The sequence below is a fragment of the Onychomys torridus genome, chromosome 10 (genome assembly GCF_903995425.1).
Source record: "Onychomys torridus chromosome 10, mOncTor1.1, whole genome shotgun sequence".
Classification (NCBI taxonomy): domain Eukaryota; kingdom Metazoa; phylum Chordata; class Mammalia; order Rodentia; family Cricetidae; genus Onychomys; species Onychomys torridus.
The window spans coordinates 78,287,908-78,314,871 of record NC_050452.1 but is presented as its reverse complement, the minus strand read 5'-3'; the positions used below and the strand labels follow the sequence as shown (position 1 = coordinate 78,314,871).

Sequence of the window (26,964 nt, the reverse complement as noted above, 5' to 3'; positions counted from 1 at the left end):
AAACAAAAACCCCATAATACTTAGAGGGCACGTTGTAAGGGTTACATGGATGAGTATGGAGTAATTTCATAGAAATAGGATTTGACTGTTTTTAGCTGGCACTAGAAGTACGCTAATATTTTCATATAATGGTAATAACACACACCAGTTAGGACATACCGGGTTTGGGAATTACAAGGCAAGTCCTGGTGACTCTGGTCCAGTTTGACGAGAGAACTGAGAGAAGGCTGGGTATATAAGTCACCATCAGAGCATGTGTTTAGCAGGCACGAGACAGCGGGGACAGGCAGAAAAATAGCGAGTGATATGGCCAAAAAGCTAGGTGGGGGCATGTGGAGGAAGCTACAATGTCGAGGAACTGAAGAAAATGGGTTATGAGTGGGATGGTTAGAGCAGTTCTAGTGATGTAGATTCAGTCGTCCAGAGTGCCTTTCTTAAAGTTCATCCTCAGTCTTTATTGTATAACTAAAATGCATATTTCATTTATAGAGAGAATCAATAAGACACATGTATAATAAATAAGTCAAATTTGAAAACATACATCAGACAGCTTCATGCTTTTTTTTTTGAGACAGGGACTCCTATAGCTCAGACCGGCCTCCGACTCTCTATGTAGTTGAAGATGGCTTTTAACACTCAATCTCCTTCCTCTTCCTCCCACGTGCTGGAATTACAGGTGTTCACCACCATGCCAACTTATAACCCCTTCAGCTTTTTCTTCTTTCTTGGGGTACTGAGGGTTAACCTCAGGCATGTCAGGCAAATGTCCTACCACAGAGCTGTGTCCCCAGCATGGCTTCCTGCCTTCTCAGTGTTAGCCGCCCCGAGTCCGGGGAGGTCTGGAGGTAATCTCAGTAATTCTTCAGCTTCTTCTTGCAAAGCTTCGACCTTTTCATGTAACAGCATCTGCAGTAAAAATCAGTCATGAGGCCAAATGCACTTGGCTAGAATTGCCAGCATTTTTATGTCTGCTAAAAACCTGAGTCTGAGACATCAATATCTAATGTTAGCACTAAAATAGTGAGACTGAAAAATGGCCACTTAAGAACAAGTGATTTCAGTAAATGAAGCTGAGGAATTCTGTTACAAACCATTTTAGCTGATCACAGTGTTCAGTGTACCAAAAATAAAGGAGCTTTCCTACACTCAAAGATCTGCTTCACAGAAGACTTGGGCACTTAAAACTTAATTTATAATCTATAAAATTTCAGAGAATTATGCAAAAATTTAATTACCTCTTGAAACTGTTATCCTTTACATAAATACTTAATTAGCTCTGGAAACTTATATTTACATAGAATATATATATATTTCTCATAATTTAGTGTGTTTTTACAAACCCATGGGGATTGCAGGAAAATACTTTTTTACTAAAGCTTCTAAAGTAAACAGTTTAATCATCATCTTTCCATCAATCCACTCCGCTGCCTGTCATTTCTCCCTCTTGTATTTTGTGTTTTAATTAGTTACCTAATTACTTAATGTGTATGGCTAGTTTTGTCTGCATGGAAGTGCATACACCATGTGTCCCTGGAGGCCAGAAAAGTTGGTTGGAATTCCTGAAACTGCAACTTGACATGGTTATGGTGGCCACACGGTGTGGAAATATGAACCCTGGTCCTCTGGAAGCGCAGCCAGTGCTCCTAACCACTGAGCCCCCTCTCCAGCCCCGCTTCCCACATTTTTGAGACAGGATTTTACTGTGTAGTTTGGGCTGGCCTCGAATGTGTGATCTTCCTACCTCAAGGCCCTGACCCCATGCTGTCATGTCTGGAAATATGGTTAACTTAAAAACAGCATACAAGGAAAAAAGTATTCCTACCCACAGTGCCGTGTGTGTGTGTGTGTGTGTGTGTGTGTGTGTGTGTGTGTGTGTGCACGCGCGTCTTTAGTTCTCACACACAGGAGGCACAGGCAGGGGCAACTCTCAGTTCCAAATCCAGCCTAAGTCACTGACTCAAAGAGCAAACCAAAATGATGTTTAGAGGACTTTTATAAATAACTGATGAACGCCAGGCGGTGGTGGCGCATGCACTCGGGAGGCAGAGCCAGGAGTATCTCTGAGAGTTCGAGAACAGCCTAGACTACAGAGTGAGATCCAGGAAATGTACCAAAATTACACAGAGAAACCCTGTCTTGTGGGAAAAAAATTGATGAACAAGACTTATTTTCTATTTTCCAAACATTGCACGTGGGTTTTGTCTAGAGAGCAGAGGAATATTTGTAATACCGTTTATAATAAAAAAGCTCAGCAAAAACTTCATAAAGGGAAAATCCTATGAAACAAAGTGAAAATGAAAAAGAAAATGCTCTCAATAGATAAAGATTACACAAGAGAAATTAAAAACACAAGGCAGGCTTTCCAATATCTGAGGTAATGGTAATCATATAAATGTCCCATCATATCTTCTAAAAACTACCACAGATCACCTGGCGGTGGTGGCGCACACCTTAAATCCCAGCACTCAGGAGGCAGAGGCAGGTGGATCTCTGTGAGTTCAGGCCAGCCTGGTCTACAATGCAAGTCCCAATTAAACGGTTTCCTTTGTAAGAGTTGCCATGGTCATGGTGTCTCAGCAATAGAAATCCTAAGTAAGACAGGGCTTATTCAGCTTACACTTCCACAACACTGTTCATCATTGAAGGAAGTCGGGACAGGAACTCAAGTAGGGCAGGAACCTGAGGCAGAAGCCAGAGTGCTAACTACTGGCTTGCTTCCCCAGGCTTGCTTAGCCTGCTTTTCTATAGAATCTAGGACCATCAGCCCAGGGACAAGATCACCCACAATGGACTGGGCCATCCCCCAAAAAAATCACTAATTAAGAAAATGTACCTATGAATTCTGAGTTCAGGTTTTTTTATTTAAGTGTTGTCTTATGTGTATGGATGTTTTTGGCATGTATGTCTGTACACCATGTGTGTGCAGTGCCCTTAGATCAAAAGGCATCAGAGCCCCTAGAACTAGAAGTTACAGAGTGTTAAGTTACACTTGTGAGTACTGGGAATTGAGCCTGCCATCCTCTGGAAGAGCAGCAAGTGCCCTTAACCACGGAGCCATCTCTCCACCTCCAGTACATGCTTTTCTAACTATAAACTATTATAGGATGCACAGCACTCCGTTCTGGTCTCTAAGGACTAAGGACATGATGCTGTGGTATACTGTCAAAGCTTGCTCACCTTTGCTGAGGAAACAATCTGCTTGGCTTGGCGTCTGGACAGATGATCAATTGTCCTCACTAGCACTTCTGGATCGGCATTGGCTAAGTGCATTACACTTTTGTAACCTGCACTGTGTAACTGCTTTGCTCGACCCTAAGGTATTAAAGAAAAATCAATACTGTGAGTATTTGGGATTTTAAAAAATCCTCAAATACCAGACAGGAGTAGATGAAGCTAACAATGCAAACATGCAGAGAGGACCCAGCAGAAGACTGCAGGATTTAACGGTGTGTTTGGGAGTCAGCGCTGACTCGGGAGTTTTCCACACAGCAGAAGCCAGCCGGTGGAACGCGAACCAGTTAGGCGCTCCAGAGAGCAGAGCCTCATGTCTTCAAGTTGTAGCCCAGGCCCTTCAAACACAACCCGGGAGCATGAAGGTGGCCGTGCAGATATGCTTCCTCAGCAGGATGAGGAACTGAAGACAGTGGAAGCGGGAGCTGCTGGTTCCGTGGTGACAGAAGGCTGACAACCGGCCAGGACCCTTTCTCCCGTCTTAGGGAATGTAAATGCCTCCCTGACATCCACACATCACTGCACGGGGTACCAACTGGAAGAGGGTAACTCTTTTCTACAGTGGACAGGGAGGAGGCGCTGTGGCTAAGAGGCAGGAGATACATACATTCTTAGGGAGGGGCAGAGCCTAGCTTTTCATAACTGAGATCTCTCACTGTATTTGTTTCTCAATTAGCAATGGCTTTCTGACAGGCCATTGCAGCATTTTATTTAAAAAGAAAAAAAAAAAAAAAAAAAAAAAAAAAGCCGGGCGGTGGTGGTGGCGGCGGCGGCGCACACCTTTAATCCCAGCACTTGGAGGCAGAGCCAGGCGGGGATCTCTGTGAGTTTAAGGCCAGCCTGGGCTACCAAGTGAGTTCCAGGAAAGGCACAAAGTTACACAGAGAAATCCTGTCTCGAAAAACCAAAAAAGACGAGAATTCTGGGTGATCTGGTCTGAGTCTTATCTAGGAGGTCTGTAAAGACCGAGGGGGAAGTCCCTCCCCTGGAGGAGGCAGCAGCCCAGATAGAAAGGAGTCTGAGGGGAGGCAAGGATGCTCTGCCTGCCATCTTTGCTCTCCATTGCGGAGTGCATCTACCCTGCCGCCACTGCCTCTGCCGCCGTCTCCACCGCCGCCGCCTCTCACTGATGAGAAAGCCAGCTTCTTCAGCCTTCCACATGAAGACGGCAGCTCTCCAGGAATCCCCAGACTTTCCACGCCAGACTGGGACTGCTGGGCATTCCGTCTCTGGGACTGAGCAGCCTCCAGTGTGGAGACTTCCACCGGGGGACTACCCCACAACATTAGCCAGTCTATCATATTGATTCTATCAGTTCTGCTCCTCTACTGAACCCGGAGCAATGAAACTCTTTGTATTACCCATTCTGCAGTAACACTTTGGAATATGGTAAAACCTAATTTTCTATTAGTAGAAATAACCTGAGCTGGGGAACCAGGGAAAGGCTGACCTCTAGGACCCCGGTCACTTCCATGAGTGGGATTAGCTCCGCCTTTGTGCAGTACGTCAGTTTCTTGGTAAGTTCCACGAACAAGGCTCTGTAAACCCAAAATTCCTCCAGCTCCTGAGAAAACAAACAAAGACATATCAAATGTTAAGTTACCTCTAAGTTTCTTCTGAAGTTTGGATGTAGCGAGGGGTGAGGATGATCCCAAGCACAATTACAAGGAGGCATAGTAGGCACCTTGGGAGCTTCAAGAACTAGTTTTTGGAGGAGGAAAAAGAATGGAAATAAAAACCCAAGTTATTTCTAATCAAAACTACAGGAAGTGGATGTACAGCTTTGTTTGTCAAGTGACTACAGTTTTTACATCTGGGAATTATCCCAGAGACAAAGTATTAAATAAGGAAAGATTCAAATGCAATGTAATATCCAATAGAACATTTTCTAAGCTAATAAAAACAGGAAACATGAATCAAGAGCATTAAACATGGCTGGAGGTTATCATATCAACTTATCTTTATAAGATATATACTTGAGGGCTGGGGAGCTGGCTCTGAGTAAGAGACCCTGTCTCAAAACGTAACATGGAAAAACAACTGAGGAATATACCTCTGATGTTGACCTCTGACCTCCACATGCAATTGTGGCAAGTGCACACACATGCGCCCATGCATGCACACACTGTGTTCACCCACATACCCCCCCCCCACAGTTGAGATGTTCAGTTTAGTATACTGCAAACACACACACTAAATATATGTTTGAAATGTTCATTTTTAAAGGCCCCTTTCTAGGCTTTGGGTATCACCATAAGAACATGTAATGTCACCTGGCAGTCACCGAGAAAGCAACCACTGTACTAACAGAGCAGAGTGAAGGATGCTGTAGACTAACCAGACAGCCAATGCTGTCTTGGTGTGGTCCTTCTTTTTTTTAGCTCTACCACTGAGCTAAATCCCCAACCCAGTGTGGGCCTTCTTGCTAAATGGGAAAAACTGCACTAAGTTTTCACTAGTAATTCACTGTAGTTAAAAATCATCCTCACTAATACTGCCACCATACTATCTTACACCGTTTATACAGCTTCCTAAAAGAACCGAGTTAAAGATTCTAAAATATACACTAATCATCCTTCATTAGCACATATAGTACAATTAATTATACACATGCATGGGCTACAGTGCTTTAAGATAGGAAAGAGAGAAAACTGAAATTAAAACTTGGCCAAAACAGCTTGTATGATATGTCAATTAAAAATTATTTAGGTAGCTAAGTCTGGTAAGATTTGCTGTGCTATTTAAGGAAATTCTACAGTTTTCTAGTTTTAAACTAATCTACTTCAAATGCATATATAAATAAAGTGTATACACACACAACACACACACATATATGTAAAACCCCTATATTTGATGTAGACCCCTAGCCTGCCTGCCAGACACTAGAAGCAAATGTGCACATCCCTGTGGCTGTCCAGAAAACATGGTACAGAGTAATCACATGGCAGCCGATGGAGTCGGGTAACTTACCAAAGGCCCATCACTCATGAGTCACACAGAAGCCACGGTTCTAAGGGACAGCCTGGATCTAACAGTGCTCCTGGGACCAGGCTAACTCTGCACCTTCTACTTACTTAAGCGTTTTAGTTGAGCTAGTAATGTCTGCGGCATTTCCAGAAGCTCACACACAGTAATCTTGTAACCAGGCGGAAACAAAGAAATGTTTGAGATAAATCCGCATGCTTTGAAATAACACAGTAACTCAGCAGGGAGCAAAGTCTGACAACTGCTTTACGAGTTTAATAACAGTTCAAACGAGAGATCAGCAGTACACATCGCCCACTTAACTGAATTACCTCACAGAAATGTAACACACAGGATGAGAAGGAGGCAGCTCCCGTGAGCAGATTTTGTACGTATCCTCGGGGCATATTAAATTTCTCAGACACGCTCCAAACGTTGGTCTCTTTCAGCAGGGAATAAAGGACAAAAGACAGATAGAGCCTGTTGACAATGTTCTTGTCCACCTTCTGGAAAGACACAATCAAACAAACTTAGTTGGGAATGGGCAAAAGGTGAAGTGAATGAGACCATGCTACTGGTCAGCAAGGAAGGCCTGAATTCACAAAAGCAGCGTGCACTTCCCATCAACTCTCCCGTTTTTCTAGTCATGAGGAGATGGGGTAAAGGTGTTTCCCGTGTAAACTACACTCCCTTCTGCAGGGTGGCGTGGACTGAAATGCTCAAGCTCTGGCACCTGTAATTGCCGAGCTGGGAAGAGGACCTTTGCAGACGTGTAAGTTCAGGACTTGTAAATGACGCCATCCAGGATTCACCAGGGGCCCTGAACTCGCTCACTGGAACCCGCATAAATGAGGAGAGGACAAGGAGACACAGAAGAGGTCAATGAAAAGCAAGGCTCAGGTCAGAGATGTGCCTGTGAGCCAAGGAGCTGCCTCGCCAAGCCACATGAGCGCACGAGAATTGGTGCAGCGTACCCAGGAAGCCAGTGTTGCCTGCCCCTGACTTCAGATCCAGCCTCCTGAGCTCGAGGAACCCAGCCAGGGCCTCACGTATTCGAAGTGAGTGCTCTGTCACTGAGCTGAAGCCCCGGCTGGTTTGTGTTGTTGAAGTCACCCTGTTGGTAGTGGTTGTTTACAGTGCCATTAGAAAATGGACGTGAGGAGGGAAGCAGGCAGTAGGAGGCATGGAGGTCCCCGTGCTCACGGAGAGACACTAGGGAACCAGGGATGTTACACACACATGGCTGTCTCTTCAAGGACAGACAACCTGTTCTGTGTGCATAACCTGTTTTACTCACAGAAGGCTGGGGGCGGATGTGCTTAGTAGCCTGGTGACTTTGTGCTTATCACACGCTTGTTTTTCTCAATCTACAGGACCTATCTTTATGGAAGATGCCACATGTACTTTATAAAGAGTTTGGTGTAGCCATGTTGTACACACAGGATTGAGTTGTCATGGGAACATTTTCACCAAATTGTGATGTACTTAATTAAATATGCCTAAAATAAACCACTTGGGGTCAGACTCTCAAAGTTTGAACCAACACTGACTATGGAGTCACGAACTAGCTTCTTGTCTCCTCCCAGGGATCAGTACTCCGCTGGAAGGCAGGAAGACCACCACATTGACTGTGCCATTTGTACACTGCATTTGCGTGTGAATGGAAGCTAGACAAACACATGCGGCTAAGTGGTAAACTTGTCTACACTATCAACTGCAAGGAAAGGTACTGTGGCTTCCACATGGTCGCGATACTCAGTGTCCCAAAGCGGAAGCAGAGACAGAAAAGGCTCCCTGGGGCTGGAAGCTTCTCTCCTGTGATTCTACTTTTGCCAGTGGCGTCGGGGATCTTAGTTTTTGTGCAGAGACTCTCATCACTAGTGTCAAGTTAACTTAAACAACTTCATAGATGGCCTTGAAAGGGAAAAAGAAGTTATAAATATGACGTTAGTTGGCCATGATGGTGCACCTATAATCCCAGCACCTGGAGCCTTGGTAGGAGGATCAAGAGCTGAGTTACATAGCAAGTCCCTGTCTGAAAAGAAAACAGAAAGAAGATATAGAAAAGAATATTGAGATAAATGCTAGGTATCAGTGGATTTTAGTTACAGATTCAGCACGTATATAATGGACCATCCTTTTAAAACCATTAAGCTGAAAAAGTATATTGAATACTGGGTAGGCAAAGATAGCTTTTTAATTTGCCATTTTTAATGTGCTTTTACCATGAACTATAAATTGAGTTAATGGAGGTTTTGCTTAGAATGTAATTCCAGAGCCAGGAAAAATGACAGAATTATTAAATGGCCGGATGGATGCTCTAATGACAATTTCAAGCGGTTGCAAATGTCAATAATAAGGGGTAGGGGCTGGTAAGACAGCTCAGTGGATAGGGGCTGGTGAGATGCTCAGTGGGTGAAGTACTGGCTGTACACCTGAGCTTGGTTGCTGGGACCCACATAAAAGGGAGAGAGGAACCACACCACAGAGTTGTTCCCAGACCTCCACATGAGTGCTGTGGCATGAATGCGCACACACACACACACACACACACATACACGTACACAAACGCTCACATGTTAAGAGACAATAAAGCTTTAAAGAAGTAGGTGTGGGCTGGAGTTTTTCTTTTCTCAAATTGTATTTATTGTGTATGTGAGACTATGTGTGACTATCAGTGTGTGTGCATATGTGCCGGGGGCCCACGAGGAAGTCAGGGGTCAACTTTTGGAAGTGGTTCTCTCCTTCCACTTGTGGAGGCTCCAAGGCTCTTGTTTCTGGCATGCTGTGCAGTCTAGGCTAACTAAGGCTTTTCAGGGGACTCTGAGGACCAAACTCGGGCTGTGAGGCCCGTGCAGCAAGTGCATTTTCCATTTCCACTGAACTGTTTTGCCTACCTAACTTTTTCTTTTTTAATGTGAAAAAATAAACTATGTTTTAAGTAAATACTGCTTTTGTTTGTTTGTTTTTGTTTTTGAGACATGGTTTTTCTGTAGCCTTTGGCTGTCCTGGATCTCAATCTGTAGACCAGGCTGGCTTCGAACTCACAGAGATCCCGCCTGCCTCTGCCTCTCGAGTGCTGGGATTAAAGACATGCACCACTCACCTCAATTAATACCATTTTTTAAGAATTTGAAATAGTGGTATGTTTGAACTATTAAGCTAGTAAATATTTAATTATCACAAGACAAACACTGACTATATTATATTAAAATGTAACACAGTTAAATTCTAGATGCAAATTGTAAAAGATGCCTTATTCTAAGGAGATTTTGTATGTGGTATTATTTAGTAGTTAGCCCCAAATTAGTATGATTTTGATTTTACTTTACAATGTAGAGGTTAATATAAAAGTTTAAGAAATTTTTTTTTTTTTTGAGATGAGGATCGAACCCAGGGCCTTAGCGCCTAGCAAGCGCTCTACCACTGAGCTAAATCCCCAACCCTTAAGAAATATTTGTATTCAGCAGTTTGAAAATCTAGTCAATTCTAAAGTAAAAGACCATATCTGAACATTGTAAAGTCTTTTTTTTTTCTTTTTGTTTGTTTTTTTAAAACAGTTTCTTTGTGTGACAGCCCTGGCTGTCCTCGAACTCGCAGAGATCTGAAGATCTCACACTCACACTCCTCTGCCTCCAGAGTGCTGGATTAAAGGCATGCGCCACCACCGCCTGGCTTGTCAAGTCTCCACTTCAGGCTACTGAGCTGCATGGGACAGCTGCAGCCTTCAGTACAGATGGGGGAAAGCCATCGTCATACGTACACTGGAATTAGAGCTGTCTACAGACTTAAATATACGCAGGAAATGCTAGGCATGACAGCTAAGTCTTAGTAGAAACTGGAGTAACAATGAGGACTGAAAAAGGACACAGTGTACCGAGTGGGACTAGCTTAAGCAAACTGACGATGACCCAAGACTTACTTGGTAGACATTAGCCCGAACTTTATTTTGTCCCAAGACATGAGGATTATACAATCTGCTTTATAATTAACATATGCTTAATTACATCAAACTATCAGCATCTACTGACAGGATCTACATTCATTTTCTTTTTTATTAGAGTACATTTGTTATACAAAATTTCATTATGACATATTCCTGTATATCAAGAATCATGATCATAACTCCATTCCTTTCTCTCGTCACATTAACTGAATTTTAAAACAGTAAAATGTAAGATACAGCACAAAAGAATCTTAGCTTATCCACTTCAATTTTCTAAAATGCTTTATATACTGCAAGGATTAAGTTGGGATCTTTTAGGTTTTTTTTTTTTTGGACACAAGGTATCACTATGTAGACCAGGTTGGCCTTGAACTCACAGAAATCTGCCTGCCTGTCTCGAGAGAGCATTGTGGGCTTTTTGAGACCAATAAATACCAACAACATCCAGACCCTCCTGTGCAGAATCTGTAACATCAAGTAGGACAGTGCCTATAAAGCTTCCAGAAAACAACTTGACATTGGTTTCTTTAGGGCTGGAAGCTGAGTGGCAGAATACTTACCTCGTCCACACAAGTATCTAGGTTTCTTCAGGAGCATGCACGCACACACACACACACACACACACACACACACACACACACACACACACACAATATATATATATAAACCTATACACAGAATAAATACCATAAAACATTCATTTCAAGTTGAACTTACATACACAGTTGTAGGATATTGTGCAAATATTTTATAATATAAGCCTAACAGATTAATAACTGTTTTTGTTTTTTGAAAACAAGGTCTCACTGTGTAGCTCTGGCCTGCCTGAACTACACTCTGTAGACCAGACTAGCCTTGAATTCAGAGATCTGCCTGCCTCGGCCTCCCAAGTGCTGGGGAACAAAAAGATCAGGCCAATAAAGGAGATGCTGATATACTAATTCTGTTGGGTGGATTCAGTTCATTATTTAGAAGAGAGTGACACGCACCTTCCGGATGGCCTGCCCCGACGCCTTCTTCCCAATGAAGCTTTCAGAGACTCCAAGAAGAGCTGCCACATTTTGCTCTGCTGGACTGAGTTGACTGAACTACATGGAAAAGGAATAAACACATGCAAAAATAAAACCGTAGCTCTAAGTCTGTCATTTGAGCCAAATCCAGTATTAATTCTGAAGTCACATTTTCATAATTGTAATGGACAAGAAAAAAAAATCCATGATGCTTATTTACAAATACTACAAGTTTTAAAAATATAGGATCAGAAGGTAACATACTTTATAGAATTATCAACATAAAGAGAATACTATTTCATCAACACCAGACTGTACATATGATGTTGGTTCCATAAAACTACATGGCCTAAAGATGTCCTGGTGTGCACGCACACTCCGATGACCTTGTCTTACTGCATTCCTTAGACCACATCTCCATCACGGACGACTGGGCATGAAGACGCGGTCTCAAGTACTTCTTATGGACTGTGATTATGTTCACTATTAGCGTGGGCTCCATGAGGAAGGAGGCAAGAAGGAAGGGTTTGAAAATAGCTGCGTCCCACAGCCCCACTTCAAAGCTCACGGAATGACTAAAAATGATCCTGAAGGCTGTAGATGACGGGGGCTGGGAGGGTGGGTTAGGGGTGCAGCTCCAAGGTAGAACACACGCTTATACACAGGCTCTGGGCTCAATCTTTAAAACCATGGGGGTTGGGGGGAAGCCAGCCTGTTCACAGAAAAAAATCCTAATACCTTACTTTACCAACTGGTTTTCTTACACATAGGGCCAGCTCTCCTGTGTCATATGAAATCAATGCTCTTTGTGAAGCTGGGAGGTGGCTGTTAGTAAGTTCTTGCTGCACAAGCTGGAGACCTGAGCTCAACCCCCAGAACCCACATAAAAAGCAGGTGTGGTGGCCTTGGAGCTCACGTGCCAGTCAGCCTGGACTAAGTGGTGAGCTCCAGGTCCCAGTGAGAGAGCCTGTCTCACAAACAAAAACAAGGTGGATGGCTCCTGAAGATGACACCTGAGGTTGACCTCTGACCCCACACAAATGTGCAAACACGCACACCTCCTGAACACACACACACACACACACACACACAAATACTTCTTTAAATGAATCTGAAAGACATATGGATGTGCGCGCGCGTGACTGACCTAAGACCCATAGTTTTGTACAGTTAATATACAGCAGTCTAAACGGAGGAGAGAGAGCAGCTCTGAGAGATGAGAGGCCCAATTCCAAACGCTTCAACAGAGAAGAGATGGCAGCTAACCATGGGACAGAAGTCCAAGGCAGTCAGAGCTGAAAAGCCCTTCTCTCACCTGCCTGAAGTACACCATCCAGTCAGGCTCAGTCTGGGCAACAAGGTCATAGGGGGTTGTTAGGTAGACCAGATGGAGAAGGCTTTCCAGTACAAGTCCTTCAAGCCCTTTCTTCAAGTCTCTGTACAGAGTGTCACAATAGGCCAAATCAATGGCCCCTAAAGAAACACAAACACAAACTCAGGAAGTGGCTGAACCTGCTCTCAGCCAGGTGTGCTGTGCCTGCTTGTCCAGCACTCAGACTGCAGACTCGGATGGATGGCAGGGCTGGGGCAAGATCAACTACATCTACCCAGCAGGCTGAGGCCAGACTGCCTCACATGAGGCCCAGCACCAAAAGCCAGTTTGGATTAGTCTGAATTTGAGCAAATATATTCAACCTCTCAGAGTTTCAGCTTCCTCAATTTTAAGAGACAATAAAGCATAACTGAGTCATAAGTGAGAAAACTACATTGAAGATTCAGAGTAATTCCTACATAAATAATAGGATGTACATGAAATATACATAGATATCTATATTAGTTTGAGCTGTAGTATTAAAATGAAATAAAAATGAATACTTTGAGAGATTGAAAATAAACAAAGACTTGTTATTCTTGTTTGCTGAGGGCCTCAGCTAGGGTCTCTTGTTCTATACCTGCACTCGAGTTCAGGTCCTAAACTAAATCTGTGTGTTAGTTAACTAACTATACCAGTAACTTCAAGTTCTCTTGTCTGGAATGGTTTTGGAGGTTATCTTAATAGTATGTATCGGTTTTCAGACAGTTCTGATATCACTACTACTCTATTTTTGGTAATCTTGCAAAAAAAATTCTATGTGTACTCAAAGTAAATTGAGATGCCCATTTTATAAACCATGTGGCTGTTTATAATTAGGAAATTCATACACAATGCAAGTGTTTATAAATAAAAGATGATTAAATAATTTACGTTACAGACCTATTATGGATACTACAGTATAAAAGGAAAGTGAGCCTGGGCTTAGTACAGGCCCACATATAATCTCAGCTACTTGGAGGCTGAGGCAGGAGGATAGCAAGTTCAAGAGCTACCTGGGCTACAGTTGACCAGCTAGCCTGGGCTACAGTTGACCAGCTAGCCTGGTCGACTTAGTGAAACCCAGTTCCAAAACTAAAAGAGAGAGCTGGGAATGTAGCTCAGTAGCAGTGTGCCTGTCTGATGTGTGTGATGCAGCCTTGGGTTCCCTGTATTTTACACGCACAATTCCATTCAAAGGTGAACAAGGTGCATTTATGTTGAAAAACAGTCAGGTGCCACCTGCCAGGGACACACTGCCCTTGTGTAAATACTGAAGAGATGGCTAACAGCACCACTAAGTGACAGGATCCTTTTGGACCACTGTGATGAATGCGGTCAGTGTTGCCTGACATGTTATATGGTGGGTGAATGTGTTTGGAAGAGTATACACTGAACTGGGAGCAGTGGGAAGTCCTGAGGTGTGGGAAAGGGACAGGAGTGTGGGACATCTGAGGAGAGTTTTCCTTTGTGTGTGTATACGTGTGTGCCAAAGGATGGAGGCCAGAGGATGGAGTACGGTTCTTCAGTCATGCTCCATCTTTAAGACAGACTCTCTCACCGAGCCAAGAGCTCACACTGATTTGGCTGGGCAGTTTGCCAGGATGCTCCCAGGACCCGCCTGCTTCTGCCTCCCTTCTGCTGTGATGGCAGACCCACACCTCCACCCCTGGCTGCTGACGTGGGTGCTGGGAGTCTGAACTCAGGTCAGTTTTCACAGCAAGCGCTCTACTGACTGAGTCATCTCCCTAACCCCAGATTTTTATGTTTTAATGAGCAGGCATGGATTACTTTTCAGTAACTAAATTACAATATACTCATTAAGAAATAAATTCTTTGTTTATCTATATATTATGCATAAACCAAGTTCCAGAACAACAGAAATTACTTATTTAAAAACAAAAACTTATTTTTTAAGTAGTTATTTAAAAACAAAAACAAACAACAAAGGGTGGTGGTGGCAGCGGCGGCGGCGGCAGTAGTACACACCTTTAATTCCAGCCTTTAATCCCAGGCAGGCGGATCTCTGTGAGTCTGAGGACAGCCAGGGCTACACAGAGAAACCCTGTCTTGAAAAATAAACAACAACAACAACAACAAAAACCAATCACCACCAAACAAAACCTTAAAGCTGTTTATAGCATGTTCTGAGAACTGAAGAAAAACACCCAGAAAGGTGCTCTTCATGGCAGGACTTAGGCTGTGTGTTGCTGAGGGAGGGGTGGGTGGGGAAGGAGGCATAGCCATCTCCTTCTCCATATACTTGTGCAATAACTTACAATTCTAAGTATTTTTTCAACTTCTGAAAGCTAAAGTAGCTTGTGAGATTAATACTTCTAACATGAAATCACAAATACAATTTAAAGAAAGAAAATAACTATTTCTATTGTTTCTAATTCCGTTAGAAAATACTGAGATTTAGCTTAAACTTACCCTTAAAAGAAGCTTGGCCCAGCTTTGTAATGCGGAAAGGACACTGTAACTCCTCAGAGTCACCACCACGGCTGTCTCTGTGTAGAAGGCCTTTCTCCGTCAGATAGCTAAGTGACTCAACAGTTATTTCCCAGAGACTTTTCTCTTTCAATAAAATCTTTTGCTGAACACCGAAAAATGTACCATTCATAAACTGATATATGTCATCAAGACTTGTTGCGATCTGAAAGAATTCAGGACATCATTGGAAAATTTGCTTAGTTCAAGGAATGAGATTATTCACTTTCATATCTTAAAGCTATGTGAAGAAAACATCAGCACAAATCTACACAATTAAAAATTAACAAGAAATACAACTGAAAGAAAAAGACATCATGTTGGCACTTTTTATGCTTTTAAAAGATGATTATGATTATGATCATTATTATATGTTTTGCTTTGTTTTGAGACAGGGTTTCTCTGTGTAGCCCTGGCTGTCCTGGAACTCACTCTATAGACCTGGCTGTCCTGGAACTCACAGAGATCTGCATCTCAAGTGCTGGGATTAAAGGTGTGCGCCACCACAACTGGCTATTTTATTATTTTTAGTTAGTTATCTGTGTGTGTGGTGAGGTGTGTGCACATCAGTGCAGTGCCTGTGTGTGTGTGTGTGTGTGGTGTGTGCACATCAGTGCAGGTACCTGTGTGTGTGTGTGTGTGTGAGGTGTGTGCACATTAGTGCAGGTGCCTGTGTGTGAGGTGTGTGCACATCAGTGGAGGTGTGTGTGTGTGTGTGTGTGTGTGTGTGTGTGTGGTGTGTGCACATCAGCGCAGGTGCCTGTGTGTGTGTGAGGTGTGTGCACATCAGTGCAGTGCCTGTGTGTGTGTGTGTGTGTGTGGTGTGTGCACATTAGTGCAGGTACCTGTGTCTGTGTGTGTGTGTGAGGTGTGTGCACATCAGTGCAGTGCCTGTGTGTGTGTGTGTGTGTGAGGTGTGTGCACATCAATGCAGGTGTGTGTGTGTGTGTGAGGTGTGTGCACATCAATGCAGGTGTGTGTGTGTGTGGTGTGCACATCAGCGCAGGTACGTGTGTGTGTGTGTGTGTGTGTGTGTGTGTGTGTTGTGTGTGAACATCAGCACAGATGCCTGTGTGTGTGTGTGAGGTATGTGCACATCAGCGCAGGTACCTGTGTGTGTGTGTGTGTTGTGTGTGAACATCAGCACAGATGCCTGTGTGTGTGTGTGTGAGGTATGTGCACATCAGCGCAGGTGCCTGGGGAAGGCAGAGGCGTTGGACCCCTGGAGCTGGAGTTACAGGTGCCTATAAATCACCCGATGTGGGTGCTGGGAACTGAACTTGCATCCTCTGCAGAAACAGTACTGGCTCTTAACGTCTGAGCCATCCTCCAGCCCCCAAACACTGTTTAGTTTTTATACTACCCCCAAAGCTGTGCTGTTTGACCTCCCAGCCAGTACCCCCAGACTCCTTTTGGAATGTTCTCTTCATCCACTTCTAGCTCCCCATGGAAGCATCTTTCAGGTCTAAAAACTGCATTAAAAATAAAAAGGAAACATGGAAAACACAGCTAGAAGAATCCACTATGACAGCGTCAGGCAGCGCTTTGCCAGAAGGGTTGCCTTCCTCCTAGCCACCTTTCTCTCCTCGTCCGCCCTGGGTTCCCTTCCTTCCCCTCCTCCCCTGTTGTCATTTACAACCTGCAACAGTGATCCTAGTATCCTGCACTTGCTATTCAGATGTAAAACTCACTCTGAATTAGAATCCACTTTTATTAGCCAATTTCACCAAAAGCAGCATATTAAAATATGATCGATCAATAGTGCACTCTTACAATTCTGATACTTCAATGGGAATATTTAAGTAATCATTTTATATTAAACCAATATAAGAGATAATAAAAATATTATGGGGCATTCATTTTTCAATTGCTCCTCTCTTTCCTCTTATTAACAATCATTTGTAATATTCAATCAAGCTCAAATGCACTTATAAGATATTCTAGAACTGATACTCAGTTTGTGGATCACTAACGTACTTAAGCTTCTGTGGTGGTTTGAATAAGCTGCTCCCCACGGCCTCAGGCGTTTGAATGCTTGGTCTCTAGTTGGTGGTGCTGCTTGGGCAGGGCCTTGCTGGAGGAATGAACCACACTCCATTCCCATTCGGAGCCCTGTTTTCTGCTTTAGTCTGAGATGTGAGCTTGCAGCTTCCAGCTCGAGGACAGGTCTGCCACCTGCTGGGTCCTATTCCCACCATTATGGACCCTAATCCTCTGGAACCATAAGCCCAATTGAACTCCTCCTTCGACAAGTTGTCTCGGTCATGGTGTTTTATCTCAGTAATAAAAATAACTAAGTTTCCACGCTGCTTCTCTCCTGACTCATCACAGTTGATGCGGTAGAAGGCTGGGTAGAGCAGGTGCAAGGGGCATCTCTGCCTGACTCAATACCTGTCTTCACGTCATCTTCCCACTCCTCTCTGGGCAGCCTGGCCATGATTTAAACCGGGGTCGGCCTCTGTCTACCTTTGGACTACTCCAAAGCCAAGTCCGTTAAAGCATTTATTGAGTGCCAACCACACGCCAAGTCGGCGTAAGGCACTGGAATGCAATGGTCAGCAAATAGAATCATAAGCCCCGCCTTTTCAGGGCTTTAGAGCAGGGGAATGTTATTAGTCAAATAATAGTAACAAAAACAAGACCTCAAACTGAAACAGGCCCTCAAACTGATCGGTGCTGTTAACGGACCGGAATGCAGTCTTGTAAAGGGAATAACAGACTGACTCAGAGGTGCAGGGAGGCATCCCCAAGGAAGATGGGCAAGCACCACATCTAGGGAGCATTAAGGTCTTAGAGACGTGGAAACAAAAGCCAGGGTTTCTGGAATGGAGAGCAAAACCATGCAAGAGACCAGACTGGAGAGACAAGCTGAGGCCGCATTAACCACGCACCAGGAGGAGAAATCCAGGTTAAATCTTTTCCTTTGGGTTTCTGTTTTATTTTAAGACAGGGTCTCATGTAGCCAAGTAGGTCTTCAACTCCTGATTTGTCTGCCTCCACTTCCTAGGGGCTGGGACTACAGGTATATGACCACTATCCCAGGTTTTGGGTTAATTTTTTTTTTTAAAAGACCGAGTCCTGCTTTGTAGTCTTAGCTGGTCTGGAACTCACAAAGGTCTTCTTACCTCTGTCTCCCAAGTGCTGAGATTAAAGATGCTGTGGAACATGCTTGGGTTCAATTTTTATAGCAACAGGAAACCACCAACAAAGTTGAAGTGGAAAGAGTGACATATGCATTCCTATTTTGTAATTAGTCCGTGTGGAGCATTACTTGGAGGGGATGTGGTAGGCCAGGCAGTGCATGCAGGGAGCCATCAGAAGACAGGAAAGCGAGGATTCAGCAAGGGACCCAGGCATGCAGTGCAGGTCTACAGCTGAGAGCAGACTACTGCTCTTTGCTTCCAATTCAATGTTTATAAAACAGAAATTATACTTAGTTCAAGGATTTGAGTCCTTAAGGTGTTTATCAGGGTGTCTGAAACATGGCTGTGATAAAAAACCGGGGCTCACTGAATCTACGCTGCAACTGTTATGTTCCCTTCCTGGAGATTCCTGCCCTTCCCGTCATCGGTGTCTCTTGGGATGCCCACTTCCATCCTCTGAGCCTCTGACCTCGGACTGTACAAGTCACAAGTCTTGGCCGGTATCAGAGTCCTTGTTCTTACCAAATCTCTATAATAACTGTTATGTACCTGATGGCATGCTCCTCTACTACCCCAGTCAACACCAATGGTTTGGGGCAACTTTTGCCTCTCAACAATCCACTCTTCGGTATCTTCAGCCTTCTTGAGAGTTACAGCATCCAACCTATTACCCAGGTCACAGGCCTTCTCCAGAGTTACAGCATCCAGCCTATTACCCACATCACAGCCCTTCTCCAGAGTTACGGCATCCAACCTAATACCCAGGTCACAGCCCTTCTCCAGAGTTACAGCATCCAGCCTATTACCCACATCACAGCCCTTCTCCAGAGTTACAGCATCCAACCTATTACCCAGGTCACAGCCCTTCTCCAGAGTTACGGCATCCAACCTAATACCCACATCACAGCCCTTCTCCAGAGTTACAGCATCCAGCCTATTACCCACATCACAGCCCTTCTCCAGAGTTACAGCATCCAGCCTATTACCCACATCACAGCCCTTCTCCAGAGTTACAGCATCCAACCTATTACCCAGGTCACAGCCCTTCTCCAGAGTTACGGCATCCAACCTAATACCCACATCACAGCCCTTCTCCAGAGTTACAGCATCCAGCCTATTACCCACATCACAGCCCTTCTCCAGAGTTACAGCATCCGGTCTGCTGACTATTATCCACCTCACATTAAGCTTTCTTTTCTTGCCTTCTACTCTACCTAGGATGACTTATTGCTTCCTTCTATATCTTGTTGGGGTCTCTCTTTTTCAACCTCAATGCTAATTCTTCTTCCTTTAGACTTTCATGATTCTAAGTGGCCAGGTGATACTGTAATGACATTCATCTGCAAGGTACCAAAACTTGTGGTATCTCTATCAGTTATGCCTCACACTTTTACTTCCAAGTTCATAGTAATGAGGACAGGCTATGTGATGAGCTAAGAACAGTGATTTTGCAGTAAGAGAACGCTAATTTAAACTCTGGCTTTTACTACTTTGTGGCTAAATATACTTGGGCACCAGGGCTAAGTTTAGTTACTCAAGAACAAATCTAATTCCTAATCTCATGATTTTTCATACTTGATAAAGACTGTACAAATCTCTAAGATGCTGTTTACATGTTAGTAAACCCATAACGTGAAAATCTTGTAAGTGAAAATGCACTTACTACACCCAGCCTACAGAGCCTCATAACTTGGTAACGTTCTGCTCTGGAGAGCATCAGCTGCTGCCCTACATGTTTGCAGAGCTGGGGCTTGCTACAGCCATCCAGCTCGAGGTGACGGTATTGTACCACAGGGTTACAGCCACACTTCCGTTTTAGTGTGAGCAGAGGTGATGGGTTGTCACATATATGGACCCACTGTTTCATGGCTTCCACAAGACTGTCTCCTAGAAAACAACTTTCGGGAGGTATCAATTATTATCTGATTTCCTATATTTCCTCTAACTGAAGAACTAAAAAGACTCAGATTTAGATTATTTTTGAAAAACAATTCATTTATTTTTAAGTGCACTGGTGTTTGCCTGCATATATTTCTATGTGAGGGTGTTGGATCTCCTGGAAATGTAGTTACTGACAGTTGTGAGCTGGAATGTGGGTGCTGGGAACTGAATCCAGGTCCTCTGGAAGAGCAGCCAGTGCTCTTAATTCACTGAGCCATCTTTCCAGTCCCAGATTTAGATTTTACATCATAGATAGTTCTTTTTCACATTATATTAGAAGTTAACATTTTTTTATATTTTATAATTTGCCTGAATTTTTTAAAATCTCTATTATCTCAGGTAATAGTTGTCATATTTAAGAAGACCTTTAAAAATACCTTCAAACCAATTAAAGACAGAAACAAACTCTGGATTCCTTTGGTGAATTCCTCAACAAGATGGCTGTAGCAGTTTTCCAGGGGTCCGTTTATCAGTTCCAGGACCTATAAAAGTTAAAGCAGTTTTATGCTTTGTGCTGTTACTAATGCTCAACAATGTTCCACATAGAGGCCTTACACTTTGTACAGATCCTGGGAAGGCCCAGACTCCTCCAAAGTCAAAACAAAATCATATTACAGAAACCAAAAAAAGCAAGAATTAACAGATGTTCTATAAAATAATAGAAAAATATTTTTCATTGTCTGAAATCTATATAAATATTTGAACCACTCTTTCGAAGTCTTAATCATACAGGAGGATCTATCATTAAGGAATGGGGTAATTAGTTTTTAAGAGATGATTTCATGTAAGGGCTAGGCCAATGAAAAGGGAGAAAAGACAGACCGACAGGACAGCAGCAGCAGTCTGGGCAGATGAGCAGCACTACCTGTTGCTTGTCTTTTTCTTGCAGTAGAAGAATACTCTCGCCAACGGTGTCGATGCCGGCACGGCCAGCCCTGCCAATCATCTGCTTATACTGATTCCTCCGCAAGAACTCTCTAGCCACATAGGGGGCTCGTAAGATGACTCTACGGACAGTTTTAAATTAAAAATGACCCTCTATGTCAATACACTACTTTTAAACACAATTCCATTTTACCTGTTATTAGATGTAATAACATGTTAGCTTTAAATAAAACTCCATTCACAGTACATCTTTGATGTCCTAGGTTCTTGAGTATATCTTCTGCAATTCTTACAAAATACTTACGAAGGAATTAGCCAAGGTTCAGTAAGTGGCTTATCTTAGCACGAGGTGAGTCAACGCCACGGCCGTCACTTGCCCTCAAGTCTCGGGAGTCAGAGGCCTATGGGCAGTCGACAGCAATGCTCTACAAGCGTCTGGATCTTACAGCTGGAACTGAAAGATCTGGCATGGACCACCACTGCAGGCTTCCGATTTACGAACTGATACGATCTTTAACTGTAAGGCATTGCAGACTTCAACTGGACTGAGTCTACGAAAACAGCAATTTCAGTCCTGCTCGGGTATAAACTAGTCTGCAGTCAGACTCCTCAAAGGGAACGGAAGAGTCTATCACTGCCTACAGATGACCACCCTCTGCATTTATAGATCTCAACACACTGTTTAACGCTTGAAGAAAACAAACATAAAAGAAGATACGAGAACACACACAATAAACGACTAAATACAATAAAGAAAAATAGGGAACAGTAAAGACTTTTTTTTGAGCTGAGGATCAAACCCAGGGCCTTGCGTTTGCTAGCTCTACCAATGAGCTACATCCCCAACCCCAGTAAAGACTTCTGAAAAATTGTACATAGTATCCACAGAAAATCCCAGGGGACCACAGCCACTGTAGTAAAGCAGACTGCTACAAGAAGTGTAACACAAGATGAACGTCACTAATAGAATAGTAAAAAACTAACTTTTTATATTCTGATAATTCCATACGTTTATAAAACGTATTGCCATTATATCCATCCATTTCCACACCCTCTGATCCAATCTAACTGGGGCTAACCTACTTCTGTCTTAAAAATATAGATTTGGGGGGGGTGGTACTGGAGTGATTTGGGAGGTGGTACTGGGGTGATTTGGGGGGGGTGGTACTGGGGTAATTTGGGGGGTGGTACTGGGGTGATTTGGGGGGGTGGTACTGGGGTAATTTGGGGGGGTGGTACTGGGGTGATTTGGGGGTGGTGGTACTGGGGTGATTTTTGGGTGGTGGTACTGGGGTGATTTGGGGGGGTGGTACTGGAGTGATTTGGGGGGGTGGTACTGGAGTGATTTGGGTGGTGGTACTGGGGTGATTTGGGGGGGGTGGTACTGGGGTGATTTGGGGGTGGTGGTACTGGGGTGATTTTTGGGTGGTGGTACTGGGTGATTTGGGGGGTGGTACTGGGGTGATTTGGGGGTGGTGGTACTGGAGTGATTTTTGGGTGGTGGTACTAGAGTGATTTGGGGGGGTGGTACTGGGGTGATTTGGGGGTGGTGGTACTGGGGTGATTTTTGGGTGGTGGTACTGGGGTGATTTGGGGTGGTGGTACTGGGGTGATTTGGGGTGGTGGTACTGGGTGATTTGGGGATGGTGTGGTACTGGAGTGATTTGGGTGGTGGTACTGGGGTTATTTGGGGTGGTGGTACTGGAGTGATTTGGGTGGTGGTACTGGGGTGATTTGGGGGGGTGGTACTGGGGTAATTTGGGGGGGTGGTACTGGGGTGATTTGGGGGTGGTGGTACTGGGGTGATTTTTGGGTGGTGGTACTGGAGTGATTTGGGGGGTGGTACTGGAGTGATTTGGGGGGGTGGTACTGGAGTGATTTGGGAGGTGGTACTGGGGTGATTTGGGGGTGGTGGTACTGGGGTGATTTTTGGGTGGTGGTACTGGGTGATTTGGGTGGTGGTACTGGGTGATTTGGGGGTGGTGTGGTACTGGGGTGATTTGGGGGTGGTGGTACTGGGGTGATTTGGGTGGTGGTACTGGGGTGATTTGGGGGTGGTGTGGTACTGGGGTGATTTGGGGGTGGTGGTACTGGGGTGATTTGGGGGTGGTGTGGTACTGGAGTGATTTGGGTGGTGGTACTGGGGTGATTTGGGTGGTGGTACTGGGTGATTTGGGGGTGGTGTGGTACTGGGGTGATTTGGGGGTGGTGGTACTGGGGTTTGAACATAGGGCTCTCTTGGTGTTGGGCAGCACTCTGCTTCCCAGCCCACTAAGAAACCTGGATTTTATAGGGAAGTTAAAGCTGGAGAAGTAGGCCAACGAGAGCGACAGGTCAAACCACACACCTTTGCCCCACTCAAGCCAAAGTCACAAGAGAAGGTGACGGAGGGTGAAATACAGAAATGACTACCAACAGTCCTAAGACAAGAAAACCATGGAGCTCACGACGCAGCCCTCATCAAGTGCCAAGCCCTAACTGAAGACAGGTAAGCTGGGCTGTTGGGAATCACACCATCAGGCTGCTTGGGTTCCAATCTTGGCTTTGAAACTCATTTACCTGATGTGACTAGTTAATGACTTAGTAGATTTTAATTCTACAAAATGTCGGTCATAAATTGGAGGGTTCAATACAGAAATGCATGTTTAGCAGTTAGGTGCCGGGGGTGGGGGATGGCGATGTGGGAACAGGAGGGAATATCACACGACCATAATTAGTGTAATTACACGCCACGAGGAAAATCCAAGGGAAGGTCTCCATGCTGTTGGAGGGACAGCTCCGTGGACAAAGGCACTTGCCTCCAAGGCTGACAACCTGAGCTCCATCCCCAGGACCCACATAGCAGAGGGAGACAACCAGCTGCCTCCTGACTCGCAAAGGCTGTCCTCCAACCTCCAGAGTCACACTGGGGACACGCATGCTCTACCCCACAATATAAATAAAACGAAGAGAAAAAAGCATTGGTGAGGAGAAACTACAAATCTCACAGAAACCGGAAGTTGGCTCCACGCTGAGCATGGTGCTGCGGCTGCAGCTTTCATCGCCGCACCTGGAGTCGGGGCAGGAGGATTTCTGTGTTCAACGACAGATTTCCATAGCGAGTTAGAGCCCAGCCAGGACCACACAGTGCGACCTGCGTCTAAACAGATCAGTCGATAAACATGAACTCGGGACGACAGCACAATTGATGACTGTGACACACGTCCTACGTGTGCCCAGCAGGAAAGCATGCTTTGACAGTCACAGAAATGCGTGAAAATAAATTGTTTGCTAGAAAAAAAACCCACAGTCATGAATTATAAAGAAGTCAGTTATATAGTTTTATAAGTTTGGTAATATGTGAAAAGGTAACTGAGGATCTGACTTTTAAGAAGCTATTGCATTCAGGCTGGGCAGTGGTGGCATGTGACTTTAATCCCAGAACTCAGGAGGCAGAGGCAGGAGCATCTCTGAGTTCCAGGCCAGCCTGGTCTACAGAACGAGTTCCAGGACACACACACACACATATATACACATGCACCGTGTGTGTGCCTGATGTCTTCAGAGGTCACAAAAAGGTACTGGACCCCCTGGAACTGGAGATACAAGTGGCTGTGAGCTGGGTACTGAACCCGGGTCCTCTGGAAGAACAGTCAGTGTATACAATTTCTCAAACAACAACAAAAGCTACTGCATTCAGATGGCTTTAATCAGCCCCTCCCCTTGTGGATTGAACCCAGGGCCTTATATATGTCAGGCAAGGCTCTAACCACTGAACTCCACCCCCAGACTGGCTTTCCAAATCAAGTCATGCCTCTAATCCCGGCACTAGGAAGGAGCAGGATTCCCCCCAGGTGGAGGCCTGGGCTAGAGTCCCTGCCTCACAAGATCAAAACACAAACAGACACACACATGAAAGGGAGGGGGCACAAAAGGGAGGAATCTACCATCAGGAAATCTGCTTTTTCATTAAAATGTTAAGGGAAACAAACCAATCAACTAACTCGGCAGAGGAAAGCAGTTGATGAATCTCACCTGCGTGCTGGGAGATTGACCCCTGCTGCCAGGGTGGATGTGCAGGTGAAAAGGCAGAGCACGCCCGTGGAGTAGGCCTCTTCCAGAAGCTTCCGTTCATCACTAGTTAGACCACTGTGGTGGTAGGCAACTCCAAAGGGATGGTGCGCTTCAAGACAGGACACACTTTACCACCGCCCACGTTCCTCAAGTTCTTTATCACCTCACATTTTTCTTTCTCTCTGTGGTTTAGATAATCCCTAGAGAAACAATCCATTAGATATAAGAGCCTGGCACTAGAGAGATGGCTCAGCAGTTAAGAACACTGATTGTTCTTCCAGAGGAAGAACCCAGCTCACAACCACTTGTATCTCCAGTTCCAGGGTATCCAGTGCCTTCTTGTGACCTCTGAAGACATCAGGTGCACACACGGTGCATGTGTATATATGTGTGTGTGTGTATGCAAAGCACCCACACTCATAAAATAAATAAATCTTTAAAAGGAAGAAATATGAGCCCTTGAATTATAGTTAGAAAGTGCTTACCATTTTTCTTTTACTACATCATGTTAACATCCCTTTTAGTTATGTATTATTTTTATCAGTACAAGTACACAAAATGTTCTTTGTGGGTATTTTGTATGCATGTGCCTGTGTTCCCATTTGTGTACAGGGGTGTAGACATGTCTCCGTATGAAGGCCAGAGGTTGATGTCAAGTGTTTTTCTCACCGTCTTCACTTTGGTTTTTAAGACAGAATCTCTCACTGAACCTGGAATTCACTGACTCCAGCAAGACTAGTTGGCCAGTGAGCTCCAGGGAGCCTCCTGCATGTGCTCCAGGGAGCCTCCTGTGTCTCCCCAGTATTGGATTACAGGTGTGAGCCACCATGCCTGGCTTTCACAAGGATGCCAGGAATCCAAACTTGGGTTTTCTGACTGAGCCATCTCCCCAGCCCCATAAGAGGTTCTTTTAATTTTAATTCTTACTTCATTAACCATTAGAAACACCCTCCAAGTCTTTTTTTTTCCAGATCACAGACCTTATGGAAACCTGATTAAAACTAAGGAAAGTCAACTACTTATATAAACACATCACTTTACATACAATTTCAGAAGCTTCATGGGCTTCCTGAGTTTTTGTTCCTATACCTCCTATGAATCCATGGAAGGGAGGCCAGGTTTAGACCCCTGCTCTAGATACTATGATTATTTCCTCTACAATACATGTCTTTATGGGAGATAGGTTGTCTTATTTTAAGGCAGAAATGTTCTGCTCTGAAAATGGAAACATACCATACAGCAAAACAATGTCTAAAATTATACTAAATATTGAGTGATTTTGTAAGAAAAAAATATTAATTTCCTTATTTTTCTTAGTTTAAAAAAATTTAGGGGTGTGTGTGTGTGTGTGTGTGTGTGTGTGTGTGAGAGAGAGAGAGAGAGAGAGAGAGAGAGAGAGAGAGAGAGAGAGAGAGAGAGATTGAGTGTATAGGTGTCTATAGGTGCTGAATCCTCTTGGAGCTGTGAGTCACCTGAAATGGGTGTTGGAAACAAAACTTGGGTCAGGTCCTCTGGGAGAACAGGAAGTGCTCTTAACCCCTGAGGCATCGTCTCTCCAGCCCAATGGCCTGGCTGTCCTGGAACTCAGTATATAGACTAAGATGGACTCAAACCCACACAGGTCCTCCTGCCTCTGCCTCTGAGTGCTGGGCTTAAAGGCGTGAGCTATAATGCCTGGCTTTTTTTCCCCTTAAATAATCAAAACCATTGTTGTAAAGGCAGACAATCAATTACTGAAATTCAACTTCTTGACTATACCCTAAAAAATTTTATCATAGTACTACCCAGTAAATTTAATTCTAATTTAGATAGTCTATGCCAGTAGGATTGAGAGGGAAGGTAGAGAATGGCAGATTAAAAATTCATGTTAATAGTCTATGACTACCGAATTAGCCTTGGGTAAGAGGCCAAACGGGGTGTAAAAATTACATAACCCACACACAACAAACA

The 26,964-nt window shown here is 44.2% G+C and overlaps 1 protein-coding gene across 1 annotated transcript; it reads right to left on the bottom strand.

The window, feature by feature from the left end:
* Positions 1–25,287, bottom strand: LOC118591826 (helicase POLQ-like). Its single transcript, XM_036200239.1, is given in 11 exon segments — positions 1–906; positions 3,178–3,312; positions 4,682–4,795; positions 6,528–6,701; positions 11,131–11,229; positions 12,467–12,624; positions 14,936–15,158; positions 20,454–20,558; positions 20,942–21,083; positions 24,976–25,117; positions 25,120–25,287. Coding segments are annotated over 11 exon segments (1,542 nt in total). The 5' UTR covers positions 25,232–25,287; the 3' UTR covers positions 1–768.
* Between the last annotated feature and the right edge of the window lie 1,677 nt (positions 25,288–26,964).